Source organism: Plutella xylostella, chromosome 26 (genome assembly GCF_932276165.1).
Source record: "Plutella xylostella chromosome 26, ilPluXylo3.1, whole genome shotgun sequence".
NCBI classification, from domain to species: Eukaryota; Metazoa; Arthropoda; class Insecta; order Lepidoptera; family Plutellidae; genus Plutella; species Plutella xylostella.
This window is the reverse complement of record NC_064006.1, coordinates 2260546-2286174: the sequence shown is the minus strand read 5'-3', so window position 1 is coordinate 2286174 and position 25629 is coordinate 2260546. Positions and strand designations below refer to the sequence as shown.

At 35.1% G+C, this 25629-nt stretch overlaps 1 protein-coding gene across 1 annotated transcript; it reads left to right on the top strand.

Annotated features, from left to right (window-relative positions):
* The first annotated feature begins 11486 nt into the window (after nt 1-11486).
* Nucleotides 11487-25629, top strand: LOC105385714. Its single transcript, XM_011556135.3, has 3 exons — nt 11487-11927; nt 13755-13867; nt 24662-25629. Exons 1-3 carry the CDS (start codon nt 11624-11626, stop codon nt 24866-24868), a joined length of 624 nt encoding a protein of 207 aa, XP_011554437.3. The 5' UTR covers nt 11487-11623; the 3' UTR covers nt 24869-25629.

Here is a 25629-nt window from a genome sequence, read left to right as displayed (position 1 = left end):
TGTTTCGCACGTATGAATATTATGTTATGTAGTGCTTAAGGCAAACATATGTGTCAATAAGATCGATAACGCCGTGATATAGTTATATCCCTAGGAATATTATTAATATATTCCGTAACATAGTTATACAAAAGCGATTCATTACCATCTCACCGCTGGCTGATTTACACTTATGAACCCACTTGGCAAAAATTGGTCGAATTGTTATTGACTTGTCCAGGGGGGCTAATCTCTTAACGGTCGAACGAACAAACTAAAATTGATACGCAATCGGCACGCGTAGTACACTCACGGGCAATGAAAAGGTTCCACTGAGAAAAACACCAAATTACTCCTAAACGGAAAAGGCTAGCTTAATGACGCCTTCTGCAACATTGCAGTACATTTAACAGAGCATACGGATATTACTTGTGGATATTACCAACTAAAAACAATAATATTTTGTTCAATCAATTCATAGAGATATAAAGTAAATTTACATCAATTCATTAAATTAATTATAGATAAAAAGACAAAAGCTAAATGTAACCACGATTATAGAATCCTTTTTGAAACATGTAACATTTTACCAGCAAGCCCTAAGCATAAATATCTCCTCCTTGTAAACAGCCATGGTAGTGAAGAACATATAATACCTATCCAGCATACTTGCGGCACAAGAGGGGCTGTGCAAGGAAGGTACCAAATACCATATACAAATAATTATTTTGGTGGAAGAATGCTCTGTAAACAAATACCCAAATTATATGTATAATGAATTACCGGTAAGTATTAAAAATGAGAAAAAATTATCTTTATTTAGTTAAAACATTATTAAAAAAACATTTAATTAAAACTTATTATGATACTTAAAACTTATTATGATTGAGAGTGGTGCCTTCCTTGCACTGCTCAATTGACACAGTCAATATATTGTTTATTTTGTTAATTTTTAAATAACAGCTTAATTAAAATGTCACCGTTTACCCACAGTCAAACCAAAAATATTGGTTTTGTGGGAATTCTTCTGTACCCTATGTATCACTGCAATGATTATAAATAAATAAATATGAATATATATTAAATAAAATGTTTGAAAAAATTGGGGTATTTTGGTGTCAGCATTTTTTGAGTGAAACTTTTTCATTGCCCGTAAGTGTATTTGCTGTTTTGTTTTTCCAAAGCTTCGAAGCGCTGCGCAAACCAGGGCTCTATCACGTCGTATTATGAGTGCCGATTGCGTGACAATTCTCGTTCGTTGATTTAAAGAGTGACCCCCCTGGTCCATATTGCTGATAGTACTGTATATTACAGCTCTTACTATTCTATTTATTTTTACATAGGTAATTAACAAAATTTGGTTGCAAGTTATTCATGGTTTTAACCCTTCTAGTGAACTCAGATGTCGGAGATCGGGCCTTTTTGTGTCAACCGCAAAAGGATAAGAAGATTCCCCGAATTAGGAATAGCAAAGTGGAAAGGTTTTCTAAGATTGTGAAATCTTTGGCACGTGTTTCTACTTAAGTACCTACTATAACAATTTGTTTGGAAATAACCTATACAAATAAAAAAAACCGGCCAAGTGCGAGTCGGGCTCGCGCACAAAGGGTTCCGTAGCTTAAATCAACCTATCTCAAAAACTATAAGAGATACTTTGATCAAACCAAAAATCGTTGAAAGAGTTAATTAGCATGCATCACCTCTATTTTTTTTAGAATTTTATACCCCGTAGTTATAAAAATAGAGGGGGGGACATACTTTTTACGACTTTGAGAGCTGATATCTCAAAAACCGTTCACTTTAAGAAAAATGTTTTTTAGAAAACTTTATATCATTTTAAAAGACCTTTCCATTGATACCCCACACGGGTATGTACATCGAAAAAAAAAATTTCATCCCTCAGTTACATGTATGGGGGGCCCCACCCCCAATTCTTTTTTTTACTATTTAGTGTCATATTTTTGTAGCGGTTCATACAACACATATTCCCATCAAATTTCATCACTGTAGTACTTATAGTTTCCGAGTAAATCGGCTGTGACAGACGGACAGACGGACATGACGAAACTATAAGGGTTCCGTTTTTGCCATTTTGGCTACGGAACCCTAAAAAACCCATACGGAGACCCTGGCTCAGATATTTACCGCCGACACGTTGAGAATAATATTAAAAATTCCAATTTTGATTAACCATAGACCATCCGTTTGGTGCGATACGTACGATACCGATAGACGACGCTTACCTTAATTCAGCCAAAAATACAGTAAAATTGCGACATCATTATCCATAAAATGAATATCAAAAGAGTTTTTGCAGATAGATTACCTTACGGGATAGGCAGAAATGATGCAATATTATGCGACGCTATAACAAAAAGTTTTTCCTGTTATAATAACCTATAATATAGGGTAACGTAACGTACCTTGGGACGCTTGTACCTCGGGACATTGATTGTATTTTAAAAACTCTGTTTTTATTAGTGCCAGAGTGAAACTAGACAGAAGAGAGATGCAGTAAATCAATAAGAACAGAGATATAAGGCGTTATTTAGAAGTTTGCATTTTCCATAGTACAAAGCTATAGGAAACAGTGTCCCAAGGTACAAACGTGTAAGGTACCTTGGGTCAAAACAAACATTTTTACTTTTATCTTAATTTAATAAAATTTGGCCACACTAAAGCTTTAGCACAAATACTAGTGATAAAAGATTATATATCCTACCGAATAAAGAAAATTTCACATTAATATCTTAGTTGTACGCTGCGATAGCTTCATTCAAAGTTGGGGTAGTCGAAAATGTCCCTAGGTACGTTACGTTACCCTAATAATAACATATTCCTTAGTACTATTTTATTGAGCTTAAGTTTAGTCTACCATGAAATTTTGTTTAAGATATTTATTTGACTTAATAGCCAGAAATTCAAAGTAATACCTAGATAAATTAAATAATTATCAAAGCCGTCTTTACAGTCAAAACCATGACCGAGAATAAATTCTGAAAAACTGATTTCCTAGAAAAATTGCCTGTTAAAAATAATTTGAGTTTATCAAGAAAACCGTTTTGGGATAAACATTGAGGGCCACTTGCACCAAAATATTAAATCTAGATTTAGTGTTAAATCTAGATTTAGTGTTAAATCTCGATTTAGTGTCAAATTTTATATGGTCTGACATTTCTTAAATCGAGATTTGACACTAAATCTAGATTTAATATGTTTCTGCAAGTTGCCCTGAGTGTTATTATTATTATTCACACTACCCTGTTTCAATGGAAACGTCTAGACAGCTATATTCTATATTGTATTTTAATTGAGACACTAGTGGGCGTTTTATTTATACAGGGTGCTGCATAAATGGTAGGTTGCAAGAAGGCTGCAAGAAAATTTACCCCTTAGTTACCTCTTTTCGTAGGCCGAAAAGAGGTAACTAAGGGGTAAATTTTCTTGTACGAATTATGGAAATACGTGAATAAAATATGTATCTGTATTTAAAAGTTTACGTTTTACTGCTTTCAATATTGCATGTTTGATTTAATTTTATTATAATCTGTATTATCTATAAAAAGTTATCGCTTGAATATAGTTATCGAAGAAAATCTGTATTTCCTGGAGTTAAGAAGCGAGTAATAAGTACATACCCGAGTGAATCTATCGGCTATAGTACCGTAAATGCTATAACTCGAAAATTATCTCAATAAAAAGATAAGGTAATTTTAATACGTATAACGGTTAAACACTCTGAGTTTTATAACTTCATTAAATACAGTATTTAGTCTTCTTTTAAGACTTGCGTAGGTATTATTAGTATTAAGACGACCGAATGGCGTAGTGGTTAGTGACCTGACTACTGAGCCGATGGTCCCGGGTTCGATTCCCGGCTGGGGCAGATATTTGTTTAAACACAGATATTTGTTCTCGGGTCTTGGATGTGCCCGAAAAATGGCAATAGGCCCGCCCCCTATTACATTGGGACTAACATAACACTCTGGCGAAAAGTGGGTGCAGCAATGCACCTCTGCCTACCCCGCAAGGGAGTACATTAGTACAAGGCGTGAGTGCGTGTTTTGTGTGTTGTGTTTATTAGTATTAAGACTTAATTTTAAACCCCCGACGCAAAAAGAGGGGTTTTGTAAGTTGTTCGTGTCTAAAGTTACCCCAAATTTAATATTCATAGCCATATTTTATCAAAATCGGCTTAGCCATTAAAAATAGTTGGATGTCGGGGGGTTTTTACGTCAGTTACATACATACATATGCACTCACGATTGTAATCCCCGAAGGGGTAGTCAGAGGTGGCTCACAATCGAGCCACCCACTTTTTGCAGCACATTTGTACTTAACGTGATAGGTTGCGACCCATATCGCCGTTTTTGGAATAAGTAGGTACAATGCACTAAGGATACACATCTAAAATCTAGATGTGCAGGTTTCCTCACGAAGTTTTCCATCACCGTAAGAGCACGTGGTATTTTTGTACTTAAAAACCTTAATTGAAAACACAATTGAAAGAATTCATTGGTACAGGCCAGGATTTGAACCCACGGCCTCTCGATTGAGAGGACGAGGCCTTATCCATTACGCCACCACCGCAGTAAAAACTCTTTTAACGTCAGTTATTCGTAAGATAGAGTGACCCGTGTCGACGGAACTACTATTTGTTTACGTCGCATCGCTTCGTCGTTGTCGCTATGAAGACGCGACTATAATGCACTTTTCTCGTCATATTACCATGTGAGCACTTTACCGTAATACATGGAAATCCTTCTTAGCTGTGCTTTCATCATCCGTGCATTAAAGTAAAATTTTCTGCATGACAAAATACCTATAACATCTTATAGTTTGTCAGGAGTATGACGTACTAAATAAAATTTAATAATACATAAGACACTATGTTACAAACTAAACTACCTAAGCATAAAATTATTATAACTCATATGACTTATTTCGCCCATGAAAACTTTTATGATGAAGGCTTATTTTAGGAATTCGTAGATCAAGTTGTTATGGATCGTGTACCTATAGTACAAGTCAACAGTCCCTTTTTAGTTAAGTATTCTTATATTTTAAAAAGACAAAATGAATATACGGCATTTTATCCCCAAAATGCAAAACGATATTACAAACATAATTCAAAATTCTCATAATAAAAACCATTATAAATATTATCAAAAGAAGTCAACCGTGAATATTGTAATACTATAAGTATCTTTACTATGTACTTTTACTCTCTATTTTGATAGTACGTCTAAAATTTTGTTATGTCAAAGAGAGATAAAAGTACCTGTTGTAGTTTTTGCCGCATTTCACTATCGCTCGGGTAAACTATTGTTTTCTTGTTGCGACCAGACAATGTCACGATTGCAGCGCTGGGATATTCTTTTTACGTTTAACTTTCCGTAGCTTATGTTTAATACAGCAATATTCTTAGCTGTAGCAAAATAATGTGTTTGGGGTCGGTATATAAACGTTTATATTTTTATTTGGTTGACTCAGTTCCATTAATGTTGTTAAAATATTGTATAGAATTCGGCAACCAGATCATGCTAATGATGATGATGATAATGATGATGATGATGATGATGATGATGATGATGATGATGATGTGAAGGACTGTATTAAACTTGACAAAATTATCTACCTATGGCCTGAATTTTACTTAGAATGTAGGTAGGGTAACGTAACGTACCTTGGGACGCTTGTACCTCGGGACATTGATTGTATTTTAAAAACCGGCTAAATAAACACATTAAAATTCTACCCTAGGCATAGTACCTATTTTACTCGCTTGGCAAAACTAGTTTGTCTCGTGATCATACCAGCATCGAGTGTGTGGTGAAGACAATATGAAGTTTTTTGGAGTCAAAAGTAGCTATTGTATAGTTTTTTGTGTTGCTTTATCTCATTGAGGCATGCTCTAAATAAAGACATGGATATCACGTATAACTTTTCAGTTATTTAATTTTATGACATGGCAATTATCTGAAAGATTCCTAAATTAAAAATAAAGATATTTAAATTTTGGTTAAATATTGCTTTTTTGTACCTTGGGACACGATTAAATTTGTACCTTGGGACACTGTTTCCTATGGCTTTGTACTATGGAAAATGCAAACATCTAAATAATATCTGTTCTTATTAGTGCCAGAGTGAAACTAGACAGAAGAGAGATGCAGTAAATCAATAAGAACAGAGATATAAGGCGTTATTTAGAAGTTTGCATTTTCCATAGTACAAAGCTATAGGAAACAGTGTCCCAAGGTACAAACGTGTAACGTACCTTGGGTCAAAACAAGCATTTTTACTTTTATCTTAATTTAATAAAATCCGGCCACATTAAAGCTTTACCACAAATACTAGTGATAATAATAATAATAATAATAATAATAATAATAAAGCCTTTTATTTTCTCACAATATTATAAAACAATGTTACTTAATAAATATTGCATTTTAACTTAAATAATAAATAAATTTAACAAATCATTCATAACATTAACATTGCATAAGTATTTCGATTAGATTAGGTATAGTTTCAATTAATTAATTAATTAGTTTACACATTAGAATTATTTGATTAATAATTGATTAAAATATATAATAAATTTTAATTCATGCAAATTATATTAATAATAAATGAAAACTTAAATGTGAGACACCCATTTTTGGGCGTAGGCCTCCTCCAACCCTTTCCAAATGTCTCTCTCCTTGGCCGTGCGGGTCCACGTAGCTCCAGCCAACTGCATGATGTCGTCGGCCCACCGTCGCCTTGGTCTTCCACGCGGCCTTTTTGCCTCTCTAGGGTACCAATGCAGGAGCCTCTCGCTCCACCGATTGTCAGTGGTCCTTGTGACGTGACCTGCCCATCTCCATTTCAATCTGCACGCTAGCTCCACAGCGTCTGTAACCTTTGTGATGTTCCTTATCAATGTATTCCTTACCCTGTCTTTCCGTTTGATGTTTAACATACTTCTTTCGGCTGCTCTCTGAAACACATTGATTTTTTGGGCTATGTCTTTAGTAAGAGTCCAGGTCTGGCATCCGTAGAGCAAGGTGGGGAGAACAATCGAGTCCATCGCTTTCTTTTTGAGATGTATTGGAAGCTTGGACTTGAATATGTCTTTGAGCGTCCAGTATTTTCCCCACGCTTTCTTTATTCGTCGTTCTACTTCTCTGGATGTTTGGTCAACGAATGTGATACTCTGCCCCAGGTAAACATACTCATCTACGTAGTCAATTTTATGCTCTCCTATTTCAATTGGGGTTTTTTCAGCATTCGTCATGGCAAACGTTTTTTGCTTATTCATCTGCAGCCCACAGTTTTTACTGTGTTCATCAAGCGTTTGTATCATATAGACAAGGTGTTCGTGGCTTTCCGAAATCAGAAGAATATCGTCAGCAAATCTCAGGTTGTTAAGGACTTCACCATTTATGTTTAAACCGATATCACCCCAATTCAATTGTCTGAAAATGTGTTCTAACAAGGCCGTAAAAAGGTTAGGCGAGATTGGGTCACCCTGTTTGACTCCTCTTTGTATTTCAAATGGTTCTCCTTTTCTCTCAAGTTTTACTATCCCCTTACTATTTCTGTAGATCTCTTTCAGTAATTGAATATAGGCCATCTCTACACCCTGCTCCTGTAGTGCTTGCCACAACGGTTCGTGTCGGATAGAGTCGAAAGCTTTGCTGTAGTCGATGAAGGCAATGTAGAGAGTTTTGTTATACTCTGTGCATTTCTCTATCAGTTGTGTGATGGTGAATAAGTGATCAGTGGTAGAGTAGTTTTTTCGGAAGCCGGCTTGTTCTCTAGGCTGATTACTGGCGAGTACTGTGCTTATTCTATTCAACAGTAGAGTTGCAAATACTTTGTATACAGTTTGTTGTAGACTTATCGGTCTGTAGTTGTCTAGACTCATAGGATCTCCTTTTTTGTATAAAAGGGTTATGATTGATAATCCCCAGTCTTTCGGAATTTTATTCTGCTCTAGTACATAGTTAAAAAGTTTTGTTAGTACTGGCGTTAAAGGTTCGACTATCGCTTTCAGGATATCATTTGTTATGCCGTCATCTCCAGGACTTTTTGAAGATTTAAGGTGTAGAATGGCATGTTTGGTTTCGCTTTCTAGAAATGGTGGCACGCTGTTGATCAACGCTGCCTCAATATGGTTGTCGCTGCATGCTGAGGAGCTATTTTCGTAGAGAGTCTTGTAATAGTTTGTAGCCGCACTTATTAGATCTTTTCTACTTGAAATGTTGTTATGATTTTCTTTCAATGTCATAATCCAGGGTTTGGTTGTATTGAGCTTATTTAGCGCTCTTTTGTAGGATGATCTTTTTTCTAATTCTTCTTCTATAATGTTGTAACGATGTAGTTTCCATTCTCGCTTAATTTCCTTTCTTATGAGTTTGTAGAGTGCGCTTAGATGGTTTCTTTCAGACTTTGTTCGATTTTCCTTGTTTTTCAGTCTTTCCCTTTCATTAATTAGTTTCTCTATGTAAGGTGTTATTATTGTTTCAGTCGGTTTAGATGGCTTGGGAAGTTTATGTACAGCTTCTTTGATATTTCTTATTAGATCCTGATATGTAATCTCTACATCGCCAAAATCAATATTCTCTACATGATCTGACATTATATTTCTTAGCGATTCTTGTTCCAGTGGGTTCAATTTCTTTAAGTTGCTTCCATATTGTTTCCGTGATTTCTTGTTTAGATTTTCATGTGGAAAGGTAGCTCTTACTATTCTGTGGTCTGTCGAGAAGGTAGAGTTAATGACTTGGATATCAGAAACTTCCTTTATGTTTTTGACAAGTATGAAGTCAATTTCATTCTTTGTTTTACCATTAGGTGATATCCAAGTCCATTTTTGTTTATCTTTCTTTTTGAAGTGTGAATTAGTGACATAGAGTTGATTTTCGAAACAAAATTGCAATAATATTTTTCCTCTATCATTTCTTTCGCCATAGCCCCATGGGCCCATTACATGCTTGTCTTCTTCTGTTCTTTTCCCGATTTTTGAGTTAAAATCTCCCATAATTATTAATTTTTCTTTGGTTGTATTTTCTAGTGCTATTTGCAGTTGCTTGTAAAATATATCGAGTTCTTCTATGGTGGATTTTTCTGTCGGGGCGTAGCATTGAATGATATGCGTCTTAATATTATTTAGGGAAATATCAAGTCGAATTACACGATCTGAAATTGTCTTTATATCTATTATATTTGATTTAAGCTCTTTCTTTATGAGAAAACCAACTCCATTTATTCCACTTTTATCTCCATGGAATATAAAAATGTATTCGTCATTTTCTCTTATTTCTTTCCCTTCCTTTTTTACTTCGGACAGTCCTATTATATCCCATTTAAACTTGTTTATGCTATAATGGAATTCTACCATTCTTGTTTCTTTTACTAAAGATCTAACATTCCAGGTACATATGTTAAAACACTGGCTTGATTGGTTAGAGGGTTTTGGTCGTAATCCCACACGGTGACCAGCCGGCTTGGGGACTTTATTTGTTACATGTTTTAAACTTGATTTGTCTTGATCGTGGTGAAATATTGGATTCGGAGGGGGCATTTTATACTATGCATTGTTTGGTAGAGTGTTCGAAGGAGTACGGTCGCTTTCTTTTGGTTGGAAAAAGCTCGGAATCCCTGCTGTTTTATTTTTCTTATGTGCTTGAATCTGTTTCGAAAATGATCCACTCTTTTCAATCGGCGACTCAGATAAGTTTCTTTTATTGTTATTCTGTCTTTTTGCCATTGTAGAGTTTTTTCCTTCAAGAATAATGATTTTATCATATCTCAATACAGCATTTGTTCCTTCCTCTCTCTTTTTCTTCAGTTCCTCCTGTAATTCTTTTCGTATATTTAGAATTTTCGCAGGAAAATCTTCTTTTAAATAGTATGTAGAGCCATCAAGGGATTTTTTCCTCTTCAATATCTGAATTTTTTTACCGGTAGTAGTTAGAGTAAGCACAATCGGTCTTGGTTTATCCCCACGTTTCCCTATTCTTCTGGCCGACTCTACCTCCGATAGTGAGCATGAAACTTTCATTTTATCATTGATGATTTTAACCAGGTTTGATTCCAGGTCCTCATAATTTTTCTCTGTTTCTTCGACTCCAAAGAATACTAAATTTTTCTTTCTCAACTGCTTCTCTATCATGTCAAGACGTTCTTCTTGTTTCGTGACGGTTTTCTCTAGCTCCGCGTATTTGATTTCCATTCGTTCAAATTTATTATTGATGTTGTTATTAATATTTGTTGTTATATTTCTCTCCATCTGTTGGAACTCTACTTTTTGCTCTACTAATTCTTCTTGAATTTCTTTCATCATTTTTGTTAGCTCTTCCATTTTTAATTTTTTACTGCCCTCTAGTGGTGAGTAGCAGAATCTTTCAGTGTGCTTGATATCGATTTTTGTTTGTGTCTATGAGATACCGTGATCTTCCAATAGATGGCGTTTTTTGGTAATAAAATATATCGAATTTGTGATGACAGCTTTTGGTGACTAATAAAGTAATTAGTTTTTAGGTTATTTTTTGAAAAATGATCTTTTTAATTACTTATCTCACATGGGCCACCTTCTTTGTCTGGTTTTTCACTTAGTCTTGCCTTCTTTGATTGATTTAATTCGCTGATTCACTTTATTTCTTAATAACTGTTAACGGTTTTTGTCTTTAGAGTTTCTTCTTAAAAGTGACTTTATAGCGATTGAATCATAGATGTTTCGCTATTTATCCATTCAGAAACTCATTACACTTGATGTTATCACAATTTAGTGCACTATAATCACTTTTATCAGTCGAAATTTAAAATATTTACGGGAGCTAATGTTTACGTCGGCAGTGTTGCCAGGTTTAGTGATAATAGATTATAATATATATCCTACCGAATAAAGAAAATTTCACATTCATATCTTAGTTTTACGCTGCGATAGCTTCATTCAAAGTTGGGGTAGTCGAAAATGTCCCTAGGTACGTTACGTTACCCTACTAGTTACCAAATTAAATTAATTCAAAATGAATAGATCGGGATTCTTTATGTCTATTTCAAACCTGAAGGCCTTCGGCAATTTTTACTGGACGGTTATCACCTTCAGTCTAAAGGGTAATTACTTGGATCACAACTTTCAAAGGAATAATACTCGTATCCCTGAGCGCCTTTAAAAATGTGTGAAGTGGCATCTGTCAAATAAAGAAAATGTAATATGAATGAAGGCAGTCTTGTTAGTACTCGTATCTCGGGCTACATTTTCATATCACTTGTATTATTTAGATACGCAATAGAGTTTTTGAGAACTAGCCAAGTTTAACCTTTATTTTGTACTATACACCTCTTCCAAAATCTAAAATCAATTTAACTTATACTAACATAGCTACTAGAATCAAATTGCAACAAACCATGAGTTTCACAGGTCCCTGTAACTGAAGCTTCCATTTCAAAACCAAATATTTACAAGCATCCAAGCCACTTCAAACCACTCTCAACATTTTGCAGAATAACTCACCGCGCCACAGCTTATTTTTTATTTTCCTCGCCTCAAACCAATTGCTTTAGTTCAGATCGTCATTTTTTCGAAAGGTATCACTATATAAACATCTCAGTCTCCCGTAGAACCTTATTTCTTGAAAGTGTCCGCGAGAAAATGTACCGGGTAGTGGTGTTAGTTTTGTCAGTGACGACCTCCGTACTAGGGTCGCATGGGTTCCTAGATGGTGACCTGGAACTGGCAGATGGAGTGAAGTTAGTGAGCGTGCCTGTATCGAACAGTCTGGAAGAAGCGGCGGGCCGCTCTTTCGGAGAGAACACTATTTTGTATCGAATGTCGAAGTTCCTTCAAGGACATGAATTGCACGTTAAACTACCCAATTTGGTGGAAAAGGATAAGTTGTCGCAGATATTCCTGGATTCGTTGAAGACTGTGGATGAAACGTATAAGGAAAATTCAGGTTTGTTGTGCAAATTGGATTTTGTGGCGTGCGCTTTTCTCATTCACATAAAGTAAGGAGTTGATAGTTTGTTTGTGATAGTATTTCTCGACATATTATTATTTGTTTAGATTTGTAGAGTAGGAACAAACCAAATCGTTTTTTTTTTACTTGTTACGGCTTTCATACCTATAACTATAAGCATACAGTTTAAATATTTTAAAATGTTCTCAGTGATAATTAGCTCTATCAATGAGATGTCATCTAGGTAGGTATAAAATAATTAAAAGTGAACTTTACAAAAAAAACTATACGCATTTCAATCCATTCTTCAATACAATTCAATAGCCCATGTTACAACACTGTCACTATAAAAACAATTTGCGGTACTCCCTAAAACAAAAGCTTTATGTTTTTTTTTACATTCAACATATTCGTTTTCCGGACAGCCACTCACTTTCAGCTCGATCAATGAACAATTTAAATTCGCCTAGGCAAAATGCTGACATGTAAAGGTCATTGCAATGTATGTTATAAAATGTATATTCATTATGGAGGTTCATTCGTAAGATAATAAAAGAAGGAGTCGGCAGAAAAAAATCTGCGCACCCCTTTCAAATTATGCAATAAATAATTATTGACACACGTGTAACGTTTTGAGGTAGGTACCGATTGACAAAAACTACGAGGAAGGAAATGTTTGTGTATTCTTGCACACTCTACGGTCACCATGAAACAATGAATTGTCGCTTCAGTAGATCTAGTACAGGTTTGATAGATTGTCGAATACTATAAAAGTTTCAGTTTTCTCGCATACAAAGTGCCGCCTCTACCGGAAACTATCATGAAACTTTTGACAGATAATGTACGCAGGTGACAGAAGAAAACCAAAACTTTTTTCGTTTACGTAAATTGCAAAACCCGTACTAGAGAGAGAGAGAAGTCTGCAGTTGACAGATCAAAATGCAAACATTTCAAATGCGTGAAAATAGCAGCCTAAAGTTAGAAGCTTATGAATTGTGCAAGGTATTTAGGATGGTGCGTGTGATGTCTGTCAGCTAGGAACAGGAGCCAGATTCTAATGTCACAAACACAGGTACGACCACTATGAAACCGGAAAACTGGATTTCCCAAAAAGCTATCAGAAACGTTTTTTAAACGTGAACGCTTACCTCTTTTTATAGCAAATCAATAAGTTTTGTCCTGTATTCAACATCGATAAATAAAAAGTCATATTGTATCATCTACTGAATACATTGTTATTGTTAAATATAAAAGTTTTTTAACGGACCCTCGAAAAAGTCTCGTATGTTTGAAGTCTAAATGGAAAATGTCAGTTTACGATTTCTTTGGGACTTTATTTTATTATTACAATACTATTCAATATCAAATAAAGCGATAATTTTCATAGAATGATGACAGATGTAGCCCACACATATACTGCGCAAAGTATACTATACCTTGTTTCACGGGGAAAGACATCTGACAGAACCCTTAGTATATTCGAATAAAGGTAGTTTTTGTTTGTATCAGATGACTTTCCCCGTGAAACAAGGTATAGTATACTTTGCGCAGTATATGTGTGAAATTTTAAAAATATGAGTTGTCTGGGGCCTTCTTTAGGTATAGGTATTTTCACACTCCGTTACAGAACCTGGAATGTTACCATAGACACGGATAATAACACAGTGTGATACGAATAACCGTGGCTCTGGAGTTTCTTGGCCCCTTCTCCATATCGTATAAGAGCCATTTATCCATATAGTTCGTAGTAGTTTACTATAAATAATATTACAATTTAGAACCAATTCCATTGTAATTCAAATGCAATTTTCCTGTGTATTCCAGTGACGGGGCGAGGCAAGGGGCACGGGGGCGGGGGCGCCGCTCTCATCGGCCTCATGTTCGCCAAGACCCTCGGCGCCATCGGGATAGGCGGGCTTGGACTACTCACTATGAAGGTAATAAAATATAAAAAAAATATATATATAATATAATTAAAAAAAAGTTTTCAGTGCAGTTCAGTACAGTTCAGTACTGTTCAGTAATGTTCAGTTCAGTTCAGTACAGTTCAGTACAGTTCAGTACTGTTCAGTAAAGTTCAGTACAGTTCAGTACAGTTCAGTACAGTTCAGTACAGTTCAGTACAGTTCAGTACAGTTCAGTACAGTTCAGTACAGTTCAGTACAGGTCGGTACAGTTCAGTGTAGTACAGTTGGTACGGGATCAAATACAGTGAGTTTTGTTTATAAGTGTACAGAACAGTGCAATAGACGAAAAGCACAATACAATATACACCAACTACTACACACTATAGGTACTCCGTATTTTATAGACAATGACGACCGATTGGTGTAGTGGTTAGTGATCCTGACTGCTATGTCAAATTTGTGTAATACATAGTATAGCAAATTTTTAAGCGATCAGGCTTCATTCCTCCAAATTTCTTGTACCAAGATCAATTTTGCATAAAGTGCCCCTTACATACTTTACCCAGTTCAACTAGCAGATCTAATATAGAGAACCAATCCAAACTCAGTGGTCCAGCACTTATTAAAGTAAGCCATATGGGAATATCTATCGAAGATATGATTCTACAGCATGCTTGAATAATTTCTCTCCAATTTGACCTTCCTCGTAGTGATGTTCAATCGAGTGCAGTTACAATTTTATGTTCAGTAGAATACAGATAAAGTCAGTCGCAATCAAATATAACTCTTCATTTTGACGCTATACAGTCTAAAGTTCACCGTTTATCGAGATCAAACTAAACCTACCTATGCTTCTAGCACTAGGTACGGAATTGTGTGAAAACCTCGGTTCCTGGAAAATTATTGAAGTGAAGTTTAAATGTATCTCTGTTGAACCGAATGTGACCATTCTTTTCTTATTCGATATCTATTCTGTTCTCAGATGATACCATTTATATTCTATTCTATTTTATTCTCTGCGGGGCTCTAAATATCTGCACCTGGATCCCTTTAACCGAACGGAACCTTTGTGTGGATGATTTAAACGAAAATGAGTTTTGTTCTTTTTGGAAAAAAATACATTGGTGAAAATTTAAAGACACAAATGTGATAAAAAGGGTCTCTTTTGTGGCCAGATATTAGCATTGCCAATAAACAGAAGACGATTCGTATGCTGCGGATCAGTGGATGCACTTGGGTGACTTTCTATAAAAATAATACTAGGTACTTACAATCCGTTCTAGCGGGGCGTGCAATACTTTCAATGATAAAATGGTGGACGTTTAGCTCAATACGCCATCAACATGTTACATTGTAGCGAAACAATACGGAGCAACATTCGATAATATGCTTCTATAATGAATGACATATACGTACCTATAATGACATGTTTCATTCACGTAACTCACGCCTCACTATTCTCGTTAACAAGTGAATGACAACATGATTATTGAATAAACAGTTTTAATTAAAAGCCAACTCTAATTATAAAAGTGAGACTTGCTATGCCTTTTATGTTCATGTTGATACGTATTTTTTGTGTGTGTTGTCAGATCTATATAGATATATATATATATACCATGCCATACGGTGACAACATAATTTTATCAAATTCAAAAACTGAAATTCTTGAAGTGTCCACAAGCGAGAGAATTGCAACAAGTTGACGTTTCGCCGGATTCAACCACTCGGCGATAATTTATCGCTGTGTGGAGACACTTCTGTGATATTATATACACTCACGGGCAAAGAAACTGTTCCACTTAAAAAATTCAGACACCCAATGTACCCAATTTTTATTATTATTTAATACGTAATTTGAAGAAACTATTTACGTTTTTAGTTGACTATATTCTGATGCATCGTTAAAATTAAATGTACCTAAATATTGCAGAAGCCGTCACTACAAGTTAGTTTTTTACATTTAGGAGTAATATGCTGATTTTCTCAATGGAACTTTTTCATTGCCCGTGAGTGTATTATATAGAAATTCGTGACACGACGATAGTATCTTCGCGATTTCTTCGCCAATGGAGACGTTCCCTATTCTATTTTTTTCTTTTTTTTCTGACTTTTTATATGAGTAGCAAGTCCACTGCTTCGCATTGTCTTTTCAGGATTTGTTAGGGACATCCAGGCTAGAAATAATGCAGCATTGTATAATGGTGACATATTTCTTTTTACATATATTAGCCCAGTAGTGTTGGAGCCTATTATATATACAAACAATATATCAATATCATTAAAATTTTATGATTATTATTCTTCATGGTAATATGCATATTTTACATAACGTGTAGATTGTTCATGTAGATAAGGATCCGTTACACTAATAGGTGATGAAAAGAAATATTATAACATGCACCTTCATAAATAAAATTACAATAATTAAATTCATACTGAAACCATTAATGATCTTACCATTTAATGAACACATTACTCATTCTTACACATAACTATTTTCATGACCATTTAAGTGACATCCACTGATGTGATATGATATTCATTATGACAAAATCTCGTGCAATATCGATTTATCAAAGTGTGTTTGAATGATTGAAAAGTGACTTAATTCAATCGTTAGTGTACTCGTAAAGATAAATTGGCTGTGTTATCTTTGCTTAGTCACTTTGAATTGATTTATGGGTTTTAAAGTTTATGAATGCATTGCTACTATTACTCAAATACGGAGATGTTATAAGTTTGGTTTTATTATTGGTATGTTTAGGTAAATTTATCGTGTGTGATTTAACATAGTTTGTTTCAGCTGTAATTAAGAAATGTATGGATATATTCCAATTGAGAGAGGTGAATTGTTTGGGGGCATATGTTTTTATTAACAAAATCGGTTTTTGCAATCACTAGGTACCAAGTCATGTGTAAATCTGTCTATCAAGTCCCGAGAAAACATCTTACATACCTGTTATAAATGTGAAAGAAATATGAAGTACCCTTTCACGGGAAAACTGGACCAATTTTTATGAAATTTGCCACCCTGAAAGCTGTCACCATGGATTAACGCATTGACAACTTTTTATCTCAGTTTTAAATAATCCCGGCCGGAAATCAAACCCAGGACCACTAACAGCTGCATGCTCCACCGTGCGCTGCTCACTAATCAGGGACCTACATTAAAAAGTTAGTTTTCGTTAACTAGCACCTGGAGACTAATAATTTGCTAGTCGTGGTTTTGGAACAGATTTAACCCTTATTAGGGTGAGTGTGGTGTTAAACACCCCAATTTTTTTTTGAGAGACTTAAAATGTATAACTTTTATAGGTATTTTAAATGAATGTAAGTAGGTACCTACTTTACTTGCAGGTAGTTCGCTAAATAATGAATCTGAACGTTTACAATTTTACTGTGAAAAATATTATTATAATAAATTAAGCTTCTTACCTTAATTTTTTTGTGGACGATTACCGGTTAATGATGATTACGATGTAATCGTCCACAAAAAAAAGTGCTGTCCACTCGTTTGTAACTATTTTAGGGCATCGCAAATTAGGGTTAAGGATCTTGTTAGACAATAAAAATATGCATTGTACCCTTGAGATGAGTTTAATCAGAAATAATGACGGTAGTTTAAGAGCCTTTATTGTGGTGACCCAAAATAGAATGTGTCTATTTCTTTGCCATAATAAGCTTCTTTTGTAAGAACGCCTAAAAATTTTAGGTACAAATGATAACATGAAATCATCAATGTAGGTATTTTAACATAAAGAAGCATTAAATTTATTTCACTCAAAACAAAAAGATACATAATAATGACAAATTAACCTAAAAATTGGGAAAACTGAATATCACTACTTACTTAATGCATATTGCTATGCTGAGTCAAAAAAACTCTAGATAGCATAATAATATGCTATACAGAATGTTGCTAAAGCGGTATACTAAGACGAAACGGGGTGAAATTAAACACACTGAGGGTGTCAAACAGATGTTCTATGAAATTTGCATTCGCGCAAAAAATATCCTTCTCCATAATACCTATTACATATAAATATATATTTTATGTATATATATATATATACATAAAAAATTCAGTCAAGTGACCATCAAATATTCTATAGAGAAGCAACATTTTTAGATCAATAGGTATAATTGAATCATAGCTGTAAAAGGGTATCAGACATAGTTATCCTTCGTATGGTACATTATTCAGTAAAAGTTTTACATCAACTTAAGTTCATCTCACCAATGAATATTATCAGGCGAAGGGGATCATAAACACTCACACTTACCTCTGATTCCGGAGAGAATGCATTTCTAATGACAGTGCAGTGTAGAAAGTGTTCATCTTCACTTATCTGTGATCTGTTGAAATTGAAAATATATGTATCGTATGCTCTCAGATGAAGACACATCACTTACAGCATCTTAATTGTGATTTCTATTTAATTTTTACTTTTATTTACCTACTGTTTTTTTTAAGGTTATGTTGAAAAAATGGACTGTGAAACAGTGATAAATTTATCGGGGAACTATCAATGGTAGAAGGTAGGTATCCTTTACAAACCGTTCTTATCCTATATATAGGGTGTCAAAAAGTCATGGATCAAACGAAACAGGGAGATAAAGAAGGTAATTACCAACATAAAATCTTTCCCCAGCATGGCCATAACTTAATTGCACGAAAAGATAGGTATGCATTATTTTAGTATTTTCAATTTTACTACCGAGTTTTTTTACAATTTCATCAACGATTAAAACAATAAAACTAAAGGTGTTGTATTATGTTGGAAATTACCTCCTTTATCTCCCTGTTTCGTTTGATCCACGACTTTTTGGACACTCTGTATATGTATACACTCACGTGCAATGAAAAAGTTCCATCTTCCATTGACGTTCCATATTATGTCAACGGAACTTTAGAGTGTATTATAATTATTATCTTTCAAACTTGACCAATTACAGTAAAGTTACATCCTATTTCTTTTAAATAAAATAATTAAAATCAACATAGTTTAAACTGTAGTAACTCAAACAAATGATTTCATTGCAGTTTACATCTCGTTTAATCTGTAGTTTATTGTTGCGTTCAGATTTTAGAAAATACAAGAGGACAGTCATTATATACATTTGAAAAATAGTAATTTTTTTTCGTAAGTAAACCTACACATTCAGATTTAGTATGTATAAATGTGTGACCCCACAAACCTGCAGTGGACCAGCGTGGTGGGAATCTGTCCAAGCTGAAGCCTACTATAAACGCCTGTAGTATAATTATCATCTCCGGATGTATCCGGGAATGTGTAGGGGGGTAATTTAGGAATATTTTTTAAACCATTTATTTATCCCATTTACTTACATGTTTTTAACTTAATCCTAAGTTTGTAGCCACTATCAAAATCAGTAGGTTTATCGGAAGTATAGTTACTTGCATAAAGTTACTGATTAACTAATTTAACAAAACAGATTACAAAATATGTGGTGGCCATTTCACGTCCATCTGCCACCGATCCGTTTGCTGTCGGTTTTTGTTGCACACATCAAAGATGTAACCAACACTCATCCGACGATGCGTCAGTCATGCATAGCCACGGGCCCTATCGCGAAGTCAAAACGAAATAACATTTATGAAGTAATAAAATACACGTTGAAATAAAATCTTAAAATGGTGGCCACTGATGCCACTGATAACTTATCTGACTGGCTAATCTGTTCACCTTTGATACGCCAAAAAGAAGTAACAATACTACTCAAATACTAACTTTTTTTTATTAAGTTCCTCTGTTACTGTTCACTTCTTTCACCATCCGACACGGTGCTCGAGCAAGTGTACTGTAGTTATTCACTTTTACCAATTAGACTAGCCAACGCTCGCCGTACACTCTACAACTAGCTTACCGTTACACTGTGCACTTCGTACAGTCCTTATTGTGTGAGACAAACGAGCTAAATTTGATCATAAAACTACCGTTTCTTCACTCATGTCCGTACTAGACAGTTAACGTTTGTTTGCTCGCGAATTACTATCAAACTAGTCTTAGGAAAAGCTTTATACACAGTGCTGAGAGGGAATAGACGAGAGTTTATGCTGTTTGAGTTGAAACCTTATGGTACAGATATTAAGGGTCGTAGGAAGATTTTATGAAAAATTGTACTAGGTAAAAGCTAAGAATAATGAATTGAAAAATTGTGTTCTTGATGGAGTTAAAATAACGTTCAGTAGAATTATAAAGCAAACTATTATATTCTGGCATTTTTCTGTGGGAGTGTATGAATCACTGTACCTGCGCCTGACAATCTCGAATGAAACCTTTGTGCATAACCCCTAGGTCTAAACTATGCCTTCCTAAGCTTGGATCATTTCCCACCACGCTGGTCCACTGCGGGTTGGTGGGTTCACGTATCTGGATGTGCTAAATCTATATATGTGCAGATTTCCTCAAAACATTGTATTTAAATTCAAATAACACATTGGTAGATGTTTGCGCCGGGATATGAAACCGTATCTCTGGCATATCAATATAAAAATCTTGGGGAAATTATATGAAAAGTCGCATCGCCTTAAGCGGACACTAGACCTACAATAATATCGTGCAATATATTTATTACCAACTGTTCCCGCGCGCTTCGCTTCGCCTTAAAAAGTTTTCCCGTGGGAATTCCGTGATAAAAAGTAGCCTATGTTCTTTCCCAGGGTCTAGACCGTATGTATACCAAATTTCATTGAAATCCGTTCAGTAGTTTTGGCGGGAAAGAGTAACAGACAGACAGACACAGTTACTTTTGCATTTATAATATTATATAGTTAGGATGCAATAAGTTTTTAATCCAAATGACGTTTTCGCAATCTTCAATTATATTGCACAATTGTCAATATTGCGCAATATAATTGACCGTCTAGGACCTATTGCACATTGTAAGCAGCAGAAAACTGCATCGCACACTCCTGTAGCTAATCCAGTGCAGCTATCAATTCCTGTCAGCGAGCTGACATCATCGGCGATACAGGGCTGTATCAATTTACGTCGTAACCCTTAACGGATAACATGCGTTAGTGTTTATACTGTGCACTATTTCCTAGCAGGAAGTCACGAGCTGTAAGGGTGTAATATAGTAAGCGTAAAGGCTGATTCACACACTGTTTAGTGCGAGTGTTAAGTAGACGTGCCTACATCTTCTTCTTTCGTGACAGTAAACTTGCGATTTTAAATTTGTCCAGACCAAAAAGAGGCAACTTTGACAGCATTCTGGTTGGCGTGGAGTAAGTCTTCCCGTGTGCAGGTGGAAGGGCACAGGGGACAGGAGAGTAAATGCTCCATAGTCTGGAGGGCGGTACCACAGTCGCATAGGTTGGTACAGTAAGGTGCAGAGAAACCTGACCCCCCTCGGAAGAACTGTTACTATAAGACGGGGGTCAGGTTTCTCTGCACCTGACCGTACTAAGGCTAGTAGTAGACGTACAACGTACATGGTTGAGTATGTATGGTTCTAACAAAAGTTTTGCAAATACTATACAAAAAGCCCTGCAATGTACGTCTACTAAATACTCGCGCTAAACAGTGTGTGAATCTGCCTTAAGGTGACTCTTGACAATTTGATCTTGCTTTGTTTCGTAGAACTTATGATATTTTTTTGAAACACTTAGTCGTTCACGTGACTTGTTTATTGTGGGAAGTAGATTTTTTAACGAATTTTAAATTTAGTCAGTAAGTAACTATAAATAAATAACATAACACTATATAGCCTGTTGCATTCCAATATACCTAGCAATAAATTGAATAAACACACCTAAGTAAATGAATTAATATAATTTACATCATCATCAGCCTATAGCAGTCCACTGCTGGACGTAGGCCTCTCCCAAAGCACGCCACTGGATGCGATATTTAGCTTTCCGCATCCAATCATAACCAGCCACCTTTCGCAAATCGTTACCCCATCTAGCCGGAGGGCGTCCCACACTACGTTGGCCTAGTCGCGGTCTCCATTACTTCTTCCTAATTTACAATGCTCATAAATTGTTTTATTTTCGATGGGTTTCATTAAACACTGCATGATGCTATATTGCATGATAACATTTCTACTATTTGTTATTATTTGATCGCGGAAGCTACAGTTTAATGCACGCACACAATGTTCAAAGAAATGTTGAATTAACTGTAGGTAAGTAATTATTAATTTGTAACAATTTTAAATTAATTCTGGCAGGAAATTTCATGAGAATCACGCTTCGGATGAGTTAGGCTCTTTCAATGGATGGAGATATACAGGGCCCAAGTCTGCTAAGGAATGGCGGCACAGTTGTGTGTCGGCAGCATGGATTTCGCACAGTAGGTATTCATTATCTACGTTTTAGGAAATATTTATTGCATCTTTTTAAAAGAACTAACGTTGATAAACAGTAATAAGTGTTCAGTGTTTCATATTGCACTACTGGGACTCACTAACCAAGAGAAAAAAGATAGGTACCTAAAGTCCGAAAACCATTCAGACGACATAGCATTGAGCCGCCATTCCTTAGCAGACTTGAGGCCCAGGAGTCCTGTAAGCACGAATTCGACAGTCTACAAAAGTTTCACGAGAAATCGGTAAAGCAAATCTGAAATTTTGTATGTATCAAAACTCTTCTCTTTTAGCAACACCAAGAAAGGTGAAAATTAAAGTTTAATTAAATTAATGTTCTGTGTAATGTTTTAATTTAATGTACTACAGGGAAGACCGGTCAGCGCTTACGTATAATAGAGCTCAATCCGCTAGACTTCAGTTTCTGTCGCCATTTCTCCTTCTCAGTGACTGAGAATTTGCGAAATGGTTTAATATAATTTTTTAAATAAAATGTGTTAAGTTGTGTAAAAAAATATATATTTTTTTGTTATAAATTTATCATTTTCAGTATATTTTTAGGATGAGATTGAGGATCAGCAGCTAGTTTTACAAAGGTCACCGAGAATTCACGTTGTATTTCAATCAATCCCAGTTTGAGAAATTAATATTATGTAAAAATCATAATTATTTATTTCATCGGCAAGATTGAGGTACGCAGTTAGCTCAACTATGTTTTTTTACTACCTATATATCAACTAGCAGAAAACTGAATGTTCCTATACTACAAATAACAGTTTTAACAGTTCTTGTAAGAAGTACCTATATTTCAACTGGAACGCTACAGGATATATTGAAACTGGCAATACGACAGCCAAGATATCAAGCTGACGCCAGATAAAACTACAGATTGACTAAAAGTTATTTACGAAATATAAGGGCGCTTTTGGTTTTTTTTGCATGAACCAAAATACCTGACAAATCTCACGATTAAGTCGATTTGGTATGATTAACATATTCTATCATTATGATCTACTTTAGATTTAGCAATAAATAAAATAATTTTACCCACAGGTATTAAATTAAAAATAAACCTCTGGTAATGGACACATATACATAATTATATTATATGTATAGTGTTTCAGAAAGATAATAGCCACGAAATCCAATTAAATTAATTAAATTTTCGATGTAAATCCAATCTCAAATTTGAAGAAATTTCACATTCAATAAAACTAGAATTTTTCAATAGAAAACTATTAAAATCCGTAACCGTGAAACATTATTCCATCTCTCTCCCACACATGCATCTTGCATCATGAATAATGTAACAGATGATTCAGGTCGTGGTTGCATCGATTTGGCGTAAGCTGCATGCATGTATGTATTCAAATGTTGTCGGGCTAAGCGCTTCGTTTCAATAGAACGACGCTAGTTACAGATTTCGTATTATAATAAATTCATGCTGAATAAATTTCGTGCATTAAATTTACAACGTTTGTTTCTTTTTCCATGTAACTATCATCATCATCATCATCACGACCCATTACGTCCCCACTGCTAGGGCACGGGTCTCCTTCCAATGAAGGAAGGGCTTAGGCCTAGGCCATGTAACTATAGGCAACTTCTTCTGAAACACAGGAAAAACTCTGTTATTTCCTAGTTCAGAGCAGTATTTCATATCTACCTTTAGCATTAAGAGTTATCCTATTGTTAAAATACTACCTATAGTTATCTGAATAAATATTATTCTTATTCTTATTCTTATTCTATTCTATTCTAACTTAAATACTATGGTGAATACATAAGGGGGGAGTCCCATAATTCATGATTACGCTGGCCATCTGGCAAAATGCAAGATAAATTTAGGGATATATATAGGCTATATGCTATTTAGAAAGTTGTTTTTGCAACGACCTGTACAATAATTCAATCTTATGCGTTTCCGTTAACGAACCCTAAAACGTACACTGAAAATAAATCAAATTTAGCGCTGAAAAGTCTAGCATTAAACTGCTGAATTTTTCAGCCCCAACAGTGTTCATTGCACACAAAAAACTTAAGCCATTTATCACCACAAGAAACTTGTTACGACAACAAAAAGTGCCAACTTTTTCCTGCTTTTTATCAGATGCTAGAAAAAGTTGCCGTATGAAAAATATTGTTACGAGTATATTTGATTGGTATGCTATTTTTGCAGGGTAATATTATATTAGTGAACTTTCCGGGGGGAAAACGGAAAACGTATCCTACATCGAAATCAGTTAAAGATAAATTTCAAATTGCCTATCAGCATAGCTTTATGTGTGCTAAGTTTCTATATGAATGCGTTTGATATCCACCAATCATATTCATTGGTCCCCTTTAGCATAGCACTGGTAGGAACGATCAGGTCCAACGTCCTCGGCCCAACCAATGATACTTTTAAAGATAAAGATACATATTTGGCCTTGCTCTACCTTATTAAGGTCAATAAATAATAAATAAACCATAAAACTTCTTTCACAGGCTCTAGCCCTATCCGCGCTGGCTCTCCTCCTATCAGCAGTGGTGGGGATCAAGAAACTATCCTCACATGATGACCATGAGGATCACCAGGTCATCTACGCAGGACATCATGGTCACCACCGGAGAAGACGGGACATCGATACGATGGACACCCCACTGCCGTACAAGGGATGGATGAAATACGCGCCCACTGTTTCTAGGTTATAAATTTAGTTGGAGGAGACTTCGGTTGACGTAACTTGACTAATTTTCCTGTGATAATTCAAAGAAACTAGCCGCTCAGTCTGTCAGTCAACAGCAGAAACATGGATAAATTAATTGACATGGACAGAAAAAAAACACCATTTTAAAGTAACGAGGTGATAATAATTGATATTGAAAGTATAGTGTCGCCATTTTGGCCAAGTTACGTGAATCGTAGTACTACTTGTTACACTGTTCAAAAGATAATGTGAACACGATTTATAAGATGGTCGAACCTAAGTAGAGTGACGATCTAAACTCGCTTATTTCGATCATGCTACCTATTCATTATGCTACATAAGGCATACATTCGCTACTCGTATCTTTTTGAAAGTGTAATAAGTGTTACTGTTAGTTTAATAGTAGTATGATTTTGTTCCTTTGCGATGTGATGGATGTGTGTGTGTAGAGGTGTAAGATTTACCTACTATCATAATGCAAATTTTTACCATAATGTCGAATTTAAATGGCTATAATAGTCTTTTTAGTATTTTAAACCTTTGCTCATGAGTAAGCTTTGCAAAAACAAAGATTTTTCTTGTTGTGCGATAATTCTTTTGCTTGCATTTTAATGTCACAAAGCATAAAAACATTCATTTTCGTTGGAGTTAGGTAAAATATCACAGTAGTTTTCATGATTTAATTTATGTAATTACCTTAATCATGATTGCGACATTTGCTCCTGAAGCTTGTTAAAGTTGTGGCTGGAAACCCATTAATTTATG

Bases quoted from the DNA above. Each gene is read 5' to 3' on its own strand.
- LOC105385714 (XM_011556135.3), top strand. From the start codon at position 11,624: ATGTACCGGGTAGTGGTGTTAGTTTTGTCAGTGACGACCTCCGTACTA. The intron at 11,928-13,754 runs GTTTGTTGTGCA...TGTGTATTCCAG, and splicing joins AACGTATAAGGAAAATTCAG to TGACGGGGCGAGGCAAGGGG. The intron at 13,868-24,661 runs GTAATAAAATAT...CTTCTTTCACAG, and splicing joins TTGGACTACTCACTATGAAG to GCTCTAGCCCTATCCGCGCT.